Source organism: Euleptes europaea, chromosome 1 (genome assembly GCF_029931775.1).
Source record: "Euleptes europaea isolate rEulEur1 chromosome 1, rEulEur1.hap1, whole genome shotgun sequence".
Lineage (NCBI taxonomy): Eukaryota > Metazoa > Chordata > Lepidosauria > Squamata > Sphaerodactylidae > Euleptes > Euleptes europaea.
Genome location: NC_079312.1, coordinates 20846187 through 20857025, shown reverse-complemented (window position 1 = coordinate 20857025; position 10839 = coordinate 20846187). Strand labels below are relative to the sequence as shown.

Here is a 10839-nt window from a genome sequence, read left to right as displayed (position 1 = left end):
TTGAGTCAATAAAGGAAGTGTCTCATAGACCTTCATAAACGTCCTAGAAGATGTTCTTGCAGCCTCATCACAAGTTAGACATCAAACTCGTTCTTGATGTCTCAGCCCACACTTCATCACCTGGAGACCTTCGGTATACCAGTACACAAGGATGCTGCAGAGGTGGCCCTTGCCCTGACAATCATGAAAATCATGGTAATTCGCTCTTCTTACCGACACTCCAGAGCCCTTTCCTAACATCACTTTTAAAAATAATTGTATAAACATCAGAATCAAGAATAATACATGGTAATTTGTTGAACATTGTTTGAAACAGCGGGTGCATAAGTATCTCCTGAGGACCTGGGCTGAGATTTGGGGCAGCTGGGATGGGTGAGGGGGAGGGAGCTGTGCTGTCGTGTGATTCAGTATCATCCACTTGCATCAGAATCCAGCACTGTGTTCCCTTGGTATAAGTGCAGACTCGGCACTGCTGGGTGTAGTAAGAGGGTTTGGGCTTCTTCTAGTTTGATGAATTTGGGGAACTTCTTTAGCAGGCATGCCTAAGATGACCCTGCTGCTGCAGCTGCTGCTCTCTGGGCTGCTGCCCCATCTCTTCTGCAGGGTTTGGAAGGCAAAGTGCCCCTTCACTTTGATCAGTGATCAAAAAGGCCCACTGAATTATTTCAGGTTGGCTGACTTGGCCATCAATGGCATCACTTCAGCAGCAAAGGCTTTGCTTGAGCCACATGTTTACTCCAAGCCTCCCTCGACTGAATTTACTCCGTAAGTAATGATGTGTTGATGGATTTAATGCTACTCAATCTGATTCTGCTTTCATGCTCTTTTTACCATGTGCGGTCCCTATTTTCTGGAATCCAGCCTGGAAAAACCGTGTCCCTCATTTGTCTGATTGGCCACTGTGAGAAACAATACTGGAATTGATGAACATTTGGTCAGATTCAGCAGAGTTCTTATGTTTCCATATTGTCTTATGAACAGTGAGCCACCCCACATGCCGAACCTGTTGCTAAACCTGCTGCAACTGGTGAGCTCCTTCTCAATTGTAAAGTGTGACAGCCTGTTGAGGACCAAAAGCCTTTGTTTGTGGGTTAGATCATTCTTTAGGATCATCTAGATCACTGCCGGTCTGAGTAGACAAGACTGACTTTGATGGAACAGGGTCTGGCTCAGTATAAGGTAGCTTCATCTGTTCATGTGTGTTCATGTGAAATACCAGTGCTGCATTTCCTCTTTTCCCCATAGAACTGCCCAGTCAATCACAAGAGCAACCATGCCTTTATAAAAAAAGAAACATCATTTTATGCATTGTTTATCTTTAAAGGAGAGAAACTGGCCCAGTCAATTACTTAACAACTTTACTTGAGAAGAGACCCATGGTCAAATCCAAGGGAGATCTCAGCCAGCCTCTTTGTTCTCATTTCAACCTTGACAGGCTTGTTGTTAGGACTAAATGGAGGACTGTAAGAACAGAAGGAGAAGAGTGCTGTTGGATCATACCAATGGTTTCTCTGGTTCAGCCTTTTGTGTCCCTCAATGCCTGACCGTAAGCTCTGGAAGACCTAATAGCAAAGCCTCCCCTTATGGTTGGCCCCCAGCAAACAGAGCTCAGAGGGAGACTGCAAAGTATGTCCTCTGGGATCCCTGGATGAAAAGTGTGATAGATCCATGGATAGAAGCCAGTGGAGGATGGACTGGTGCAATACATATATAAATAAATATCCAAGGAATATAGTGTCAAGTAGGCAGAGGAGAGCCTTCAGCACGCTCAGGCAATAATCACTGAAAATATTTCCCACTGTTCTCTTACAGAAAGGAAGCCTTTCCTATTCTGCAGGGATCCATGGGTGTTTGAAATAATATTTTCATATGAACATATGAAGCTGCCTTACACTGAATAAGACCACTAGTCCATCCAGGGTCTCAGGCATAAGTCTTTCATAACAACTACTACCGCACCCTTTAAACTAGAGAGGACGGGGACTGAACCTGGGACCTGATGCTCTAACACTAAGCCATGGCCCCTCCCCATTATTATTGCAAACTGGAACTCCTGTGCTAAGATTTAGCAACTGGCCCCCTGGAGGTACCAGGGATGTTTGATCTGTCTCCAGATCCCTTATTCAGTACCTCCTCAACTGTCTCTTGTACGGCTGAAGATGGAAGTGAGAGCCACAGTAGATTATTGTAGGGTCAGGGCAATAACCAACCTTCTTTGCTGGGTGGGACTGTCTCGTTTCCCCGTGGGGTTTAAAACAGATGGAAAATCAAGGTTTTTTCATTACAAATGGAAACTTATTCCATCCAGTTGCTAGGCACTTTTGTGTGTGTGTGGATTTTGCTTTATGTGACCTTCTAGCTGAATACTGTTTTGCAAAATGTTTGTCTGCATACAATGAGCAGCTTCCTAAAATATAACAGCTCTTCCTCAAACTGTCTCTAGCCTCCTTGAAGTACCTGGCCTGTCTTAGCAGATGAAGGGAGTTTTGTTCTCATGATAATTTGACCATAACAAAGAGTGAAAGAGCTAGAGGGATATGGGGCGGGCAGAGCTGAGCAAATCAGATGAATGGAGTTTGGGGCACCTTTATTTTTAGAAGGCACCAACTTCCAATCCTCCATTTTTAATGAAACATTTTTCCTGTTTAATGAGAAATATGCTCTCGTTTTTCAAAATAAAAGCCTCAGTGTCACAGATATAAAATTTAGTACCTTAAAAAAAAAAAACCTTTGGAGGTATAAATCAGTGCTCCAGATGAGGTGTGCATGCGTTGGCTGCACTCTGGATATGGCCCAGTGTAGTACGCTGCCAACATGATGTGGATAGCCCCAGGCTAGCCTGATCTCGTCAAATCTCAGAAGCTAAGCAGGCTCCGCCCTGGCCGGTATTTGGATGGGAGACCTCCAAGGAATACCAGGGGCGTGATGCGGAGGCAGGTAATGGCAAACCACCTCTGAACACCCCTTGCCTTAAAAACCCTGTCAGCTGTAAATCCTAAATCAGCTGTTACTTGAAAGCAAAAAAAAAATTAAGTACATTGCTATGTTCCAACATTGATACAAAGAAAGACTAAACTGTCTATAATCAGAAAACCTCACAAGTTGGAACCATTGTTAAATCTATTTCTTATTTTACTTACTCATAAGCAGAGTGCCTGCAAAGGCCCTTAATGCGAAAGAAGCACATTTTAAGCACATCAACATTGAACACCAGATTAAATGTAACCATATATATTATGTTGCAGCATACAGGAGCTGATGTATTCAGACCTTCTGCCCTTCATGTTTGCTATTGAGAAAATCAGTAAACAACCCAGGCTCCTACCCAACATCACTCTGGGGTACAACATCTATGAGAGCTATTTCAATGCAAGAATTACTTATGACGGAGTGGTAGACCTGCTCTCAGGTGGACAGATGCATGTTCCAAACTACAGATGCGGAAGACAAAATAATATTTTGGCTGTTCTTGAGGGGGGCGATTCTGTAACCTCCCACCAGATTTCAACCATCTTAAGCATCTACAAAATACCTCAGGTATGAATTGAAAGGAATGTGTGGGCTGAGTCTAATTCCACTCCAGAGAGTTATTGAGTACCACAGAGAGATTCTAGACACAGAAAATTATTTTGGCTAGATGGCCATCTGTCAACAATGCTGATTCTAGATGGCCATCTGTCATTTCAAGTCTTCCCTGTTTTCTGCCAGTAATGTGGTGCCATCTGCATATCTCAACATAAGAACATAACAAAGGCCCTGCTGGATCAGACCAAGGCCCATCAAGTCCAGCAGTCTGTTCACACAGTGGCCAACCAGGTGCCTCTAGGAAGCCCCCAAACAAGACGAGTCGACTGCAGCAGCACTATCCTGCCTGCGTTCCACAGCACCTAATATATTCGGCATGTTCCTCTTATCCTGGAGAGAATAGGTATGCATCATGACTAGTATCCACTTCAACTAGTAGCCATGAATACCCCTTTCCTCCATGAACATGTCCTGCCTTTTATCACTGATCGAGTGGGAAGGTGGATTAGGTTTCACTCCCTTCCAGCAGTGTCCGCAAGTCAACCCCTTTAACTTTTGAGATATAAGGTAGCCTAGTTCCTCCCCCACCCCCTGCGCACTCACACTTCACAGGAACCGTAATGTGCCTCTGAGACAGAACCTACGCCCACATTTACATCACAATGGTGACCATTTTGATCATTATTAATGATTGTATATTAACAAAAATGTCAGTTTTGTCCTCACTACGAGAACAACACCAGTCTCTTCCTTTCCCTGGTAGATCAGCTATGGTTTTGTTAATCATGTGCTCAGAGATGAAACTCAGGTGCCTTTTTTCTACCGGTTGGATCGAAAGTATGACTCCTATTTCATGGGGATTGTGAAGATGCTGCTGCATTTCAGGTGGACATGGATCGGTCTCCTTGCTCCAGACAGTGACAAAGGAGAACAATTCCTGAGGACTTTGACCCCTCTGATCATCATGAGTGGGATTTGCATTGCCTTCATGGAAAGCATTCCAGAATTGAATGACGAACGCAAGATGTTAAGTTTCCAGAAGTCTTCATTTTTCATGCAAAGAAAGTCTAATGTAGCTGTTTACTATGGGGACTCCCACACCATGATCATGCTGGGATTGATGATCAAATATACTGAAAGAGCAAAAAAATCCATTGTGGGGAAAGTTTGGATCACAGTAGTCTTGCATGACCTCAGCTTGAGGTGCTTTTTCAAATATTTTGATCTCCAGCACATCCATGGTTCTTTTTCCTTTTTGATCCATGCAAACACAAAGACCAAATATGACAATTGGAATTCCTTTCTTTTGACTCTCAATAAAATTGGGGAGGGAGCATTTCATTGTTCATATTCAAATCATGGGTTGTCTGTGAAAGGTGGGGAAAGATGCAGAGAGAAAGAGGAATGGGAGCCACCATCCCAGGATGAGCTAGAAAGTATCCTGTCTCAAGACAGCTACAGCATTTACAACTCGATCCAGGTGGTGGCACATGCCTTGAATGCGGCCTACTTGTCCAGATCTAATCGGAGGTCGAGTAGAGGCTGGCTGAGACTTCAGAAGTTGAAGCCATGGCAGGTATTTCATCTCTTGTGGTCTTTGAGACTTTCTGTCAAGTGTTCAATTACATATTCATACTCTGAGAAGATTTTACATATAGAGGCAAAATGAAATTTAGCACATTACCAAGGCACAGATGATTCTGATGCAGCTCAGCCTGAGGAATGCCCTGAGACCCACCCTCCACTGGATGAGGTGTATTGGAATTGTAGGTGTGCAGGGAACATACAGAGGTAGCAGCTCCTGACCTAAACATCTTAGGATTCAAGGAATATTTCATATAAACAAGTACATAGGCACGTCTGCACATGTGTCCACTTTGTTTGCAAGGATTAGAGAGGTTTTCAGAATGGTAGTACCCTTAGAAGAAGGCACGGAGGCCATACCCAAAAGCTTTAGGCATAAGGATAGCAAAATCATCCATATAGGGTATAATGGAGGCTGTGGAATGATATGTGTTCTACATTGTCACCAGAGTCACATAACGTCCCTCCCAACCACATTTACTTATGCCAGGAAAAATAGTGCTATGACTACGTCCAGCAGATTTTTCTCACAGACACAATTCAAAATGGTCCTCCCATCCCAAATGCTGTAGAACTACAGTGACCATTATAAATGACTATTTGCTGCCTCTCGTTGCTGTCCCAAATCTTCGGCTAGAAGCACTGTGCCTCACTTGGCCCCATGCTAACAGTGGCCCCTGCTTGAACAATTCTCTTTATGATGCAAAACCAAGTTTCTATTTCTACAGATTCACATTGTCAGTGTGAAAAGGCCACTGTGATTCTGGAGGCCCCAAACACTGGCCCAGGATCACAGGAGACGGGAGGCTCTGAATGAGGAAGGCTGAAATATCCAATACGGCTTCCTGTGTTTCTAAATGCTGGTGTTTTCTATGTAATTCTAGCTTCATCCTTTCCTCAGAAACTTCCAGTTTTTTAATCATTCCATGGAAGGAGTCTCTTTTGACAAGAATGGAGACGTGGCCGTCAACTTTGATATTGTGAACTGGATGGTGAAACCCAATCGGTCGATTGTTCGAATTAACGTTGGCAGAGTAGAGAGACAAACATCAGCAGAGATCACGTTCACCATCGATCAGGATGCCATTGTGTGGCCCAGATGGTTTAATGAGGTGGGGAAGAAAATGGTTTTCATTTCATTGACATTAATAGCTGCAATCAATTGTCGCTCTCATTTGGATGGGCCCAGACTAGCCTCATCAGATCTCAGAAGCTAAGCATGGTCGGCCCTGATTAGTACTCGGATTGAATACTAAGGAATACCAGGGTTGTTATGCAGAGGAAGGCAATGGCAAACCCCCTCTGTTAGCCTCTTGGCTTGAAAATCCTACTGGGTTGCCATGAGTCAGCTGCGACTTTACGGCATGTTAGACACACAGACATACACAATCAGATGTCAGTTCCTACATGTGATACAATATTGAGATTCTTTCTTTTTGAAAAAAGATATTTTATTGACATTTTCAAAAGAAAAGATAACAAACAAACACATACATACACTTCCATTCATACATTTTGCACTTACTTCAGGAGTCAGTGTACATGAACATTGTTCTATTGTTATGATAGTTATTTAAACATTACTGAGTCTATGTTTATACTTTAAATTTATCTTTATCTATAACTTGATAGAAAAATTTATCTATTATTTTCTATCTCTATTGAATTTTTATTTTACACTTTCCAAATAGCATATTCGAAATAGCATTCCCATTTCTTCTGTGAATCATCGGTCATTCTTTCTTTCAGGATGTTGGTTAGTCTAGCCATCACTGCAAATTCTTCCATTTTTTGTTGCCCCTTTTCTAAGTCCAGAACAGTCTCTTGTTTCCATGATGCTGCAGTACTATCCTTCCTCAGTCGTCAGATATCCATAAATTTCTCTATGGTTGTTTTCCAAATTCTCTGATGCTATCCCCAATAACATATTTTCCGGCTCCATTGGGAATTTGATCTTAAGTATTTTTTACATTTCTTGATGAATCTGTATCCAAAATTTCCTAACCCTTTTACAAGTCCACCACAAGTCTTTATCTTTACATTTCCAGCAGCAGCAATCATATGTTTTATCTATCTTTTTAATGTCCATTGGTGTGGTATACCATCTGAAGAATTGTTAATACCAGTTTTTTCGCAAATTGTTACTGGCAGTAAATTTAATTGACTTGGTCCATAGTCTTTCCCATTGCTGCATTGTTATCTCTCTCTTAAAATTTTCCATCCATTTAATCATGCATACTTTAACTTGCTCTTGTTCTGTTTCAAATTTGCTCAAATATTGAGATTCTTTCTGTCAACATGTACCATCTAATAACCCAAGGAATAAGAATGGCAGGGCAAAGCATGATGGAATACAAATTGGGAGGGTGGTCAACTGCAGGTCTTATTTGTGGTGATTGTCAGGATGGTGCAGTCAGCCTTCCCTTGCGCATCCTTGTTAGACTTTGATCTTTGCCTGGATGCTTCCCTGAGTTGTCCTATAGCATCTTAGCTCAAAAGGGATCTATTTCATCAGGCTCTTTTTTCTTCTGTTGATCACCATTCTTCTCTTCTTGGAGCAGGTTGGCAGTCTGTCATCCCTGGCCAGTGCCCCAGCCCATCTGAGGAGCAAGCAAGCATATCGTGCAGGTCCAGACCCATCTCCCAGCACTTTGCCAGGATTTCTTCCCCTACAAGGGGTCAGGTTCTCCCAACCGTGTTCCAACACCATCTCAAATCCCTCCACACGGGCTCCTAATGTGAACATTTGAGGCCACTGCTTCTAATGTCTCTGGCATCTTGCCCTTCAGGCCTCTCTGATCAGGCCTCCACCCTTTGCCCTGCTATTGCACAACAGCCAGAGCACATGCAGGAAAGGAGTGTCTCTGCCATGATACTGTGAATCGACAATAGAGTTGTACATACTACACTGGTGGTCCTGTTGAATCATGTCCAACCAGATAACTCCTTTCTGTAGAGCTCACACACATAACAAAGCATTTTCCTTGACATTCATTTTCTTTATGCTTAGACCCTGCCTCGTTCTAGGTGCACCAAGAGCTGTCCACCTGGATACGCCAAGGCGATTAAGGAAGGAGAGCCTCTCTGCTGCTATGATTGTCTTCCATGTGCGGAAGGGACAGTCTCCACTTGGGAAGGTTGGTCATATATGACAGCCTCATATGAGGGAGGGGGAGGGACAAAAATGATGTCTCCTACCAGCCTCAGCTTCTACAGCCAGCATGGTGTAGTAATTAGGAGCAGTGGACTCTAATCTGGAGAACCGGGTTAGATTCCCCACTCCTCCACATGAAGCAAGCTGGGTAACCTTGGGCTAGTCAAAGTCGCTTAGAGCTCTCTCAGCCTCACCTACCTCACAAGGTGTCTGTTGTGGGGAAAGGAAGGGAAGGAGATTCTAAGCCGGTTTGATTCTCCTTAAAGGGTAGAGAAAATCGGCATATAAAAACCAGCTCTTCTTCTTCCTCCTCTTTGGCTCACCTGACCAGTCATTTCACTGCAGTCAGGACCATGTACAAAGAGCCTTATGCCAAGTGAGACTTTTGAATCCATTGGCCAGAACTTTCCACAATTTGCTTGGCATTCATTGGCCAGAATCTGAGGGCTCTACCAGAGGTCTGAGATGGTTTTGGCTGGTAATGCTAAGCATTAAGCCCAGCACCTTCCTCAATGAAGGAGTGCAATCTGACTCTGAAAGTGGCGCAACTCCATCCCTATTATGTGCTGTTACTGCCTGACCTCTCCCTCCTCTCCAACGTCTCCTGCTTTCCAAGTATGTAAGCATGAACTTGCTGATACATATTGTCAATTAATGGTTGTAAAGCAGATGCAATAATACTGAAATTAATATGTTCTTTTCAGATGCAAGTCATTGCGATAAATGTCCAGAAAATCAGCATCCAACCAAGATCCGAGATCAATGTGTTCCCAAGCGCATAACCTTCCTGTCCTATGAAGAACCTTTGGGGATCATCCTAAATTTCTTTATTCTTTCCTTCACTCTAATCACAAGTTTTGTTTTGGGAATCTTCATTAAATACTTAGAAACTCCAATTGTCAAAGCCAACAATCGGGACCTCTCCTACGTTCTCCTCATCTCCCTCCTGCTTTCATTTCTCTCCTCTTTTATCTTCATTGGTCAGCCCCAGAAGGTGACCTGCCTTCTCCGACAAACTGCCTTCAGCATCATCTTCTCCGTTGCCGTTTCCTCTGTGTTGGCCAAGACTGTCACTGTGGTGGTGGCCTTCATGGCCTCACAGCCAGGCAGTAGGATGAGGAAATGGCTGGGGAAGAGCTTGGCAAACTCCATTGTCTTTTCCTGTTCCGGTATTCAAGTGGGCATCTGCACTTTCTGGCTGGGCATCTCTCCCCCCTTCCCAGACTCTGACATGCACTCCCAGCCCGGACAGATCATCCTGCAATGTAATGAAGGGTCTGTCACCATGTTTTATGCTGCCCTCGGCTACATGGGCTTCCTGGCTGCAGTCTCCTTCATGGTGGCTTTTCTGGCCAGAAAGCTGCCTGGGGCTTTCAATGAAGCCAAGCTGATCACCTTCAGCATGTTGGTGTTCTGCAGTGTTTGGGTGTCCTTTGTGCCCACCTACCTGAGCACCAAGGGGAAATACATGGTTGCTGTGCAGGTTTTCTCCATCTTGGCCTCCAGTTTGGGCTTACTGGGGTGCATCTTTCTTCCCAAATGCTACATTCTTATACTGAGGCCTTATCTGAATACAAAGGAACACCTAATGATGAAACATAATAGCTTCTTTAAAGAGAGTGGATGAGCATGTGAATGCAGAAGTGAATTTACATCTACAAATATGAGACTCTGATATTTTGAGGGGAGGTGTGGCTCAGTGGTAGAGCATCTGCATGCAATGTGGAATGTCACAGGTTCAATCCCCAACATCTCCAGTTTAAGGGATCAGGTCCTAGACAATGGGAAAGACCTGTGCCTCAGACTATGGAAATGTGTTGCCAGTCTGAGTAAGCAATACGGACCCTGATGGACCAATGGTCAGATTCAGGATAAGGCAACTTCATGTGTTCATATGTATTCATGGGTATTCTTCCGGTGGTGGAAAGCTCCATCAAGTCACAGCTGAAACTAGAGCTTCAGGGGACAACATAATCTCTTGGCTGTTCTTGAGGAGTCTGACAGCAGATTCCTTCTCCTGAACAGATGTTTTGGGGAGGGGAAAATGAGGAACAGGGGCAAATAGTGGTAACAAGGCCGGAAGTCCTAGAATGCCTAGACAAACTGCAAACTAACAAGTCACATAAAGTGGGTGCCACAATCTCACATGTTCTACAAACACACCAGGCTGGGGGGAGGGGGAGAAGGTGGATGCTGGGTTAGTGGTAGACAAGGGGGCTTCTGCATCATGACCCTCTACAGAGGAACAGCTCCTCTCTTCTCCCCCTTCTCCTCTCCCCTCTGTGCTTTCAGATAGTGCTGATGGACAGTTCCCCGCTGGACAGCTTCCTGCTGAATCAACAGTAGCATCTGTGAGAAATATCGGAGAGACTTCAGGTCAACGAACACACACACACCCTGAAGTGTGTTATTAAAAAAATTCCTAGGCTACTGATTATCAGCTTTAATTTCTTTTTCATGCTTCTCAATCAGCTTGTAAAATTTTGCTTGTCTACTTTTTTCAATATTCATTTCATTCTCTTTCATCCAGCCCGTTGAACACATGAAGCTGCCTTATACTGAATCAGACCCGAGGT

General features: G+C 43.9%; 1 protein-coding gene across 1 annotated transcript; it reads left to right on the top strand.

The window, feature by feature from the left end:
- Positions 1–538: 538 nt before the first annotated feature.
- Positions 539–9890, top strand: LOC130473275 (vomeronasal type-2 receptor 26-like). The gene is made up of 6 exons (XM_056844801.1): positions 539–765; positions 3246–3537; positions 4289–5101; positions 5994–6221; positions 8120–8246; positions 8968–9890. Exons 1-6 carry the CDS (start codon positions 539–541, stop codon positions 9888–9890), a joined length of 2610 nt encoding a protein of 869 aa, XP_056700779.1.
- Positions 9891–10839: the final 949 nt, after the last annotated feature.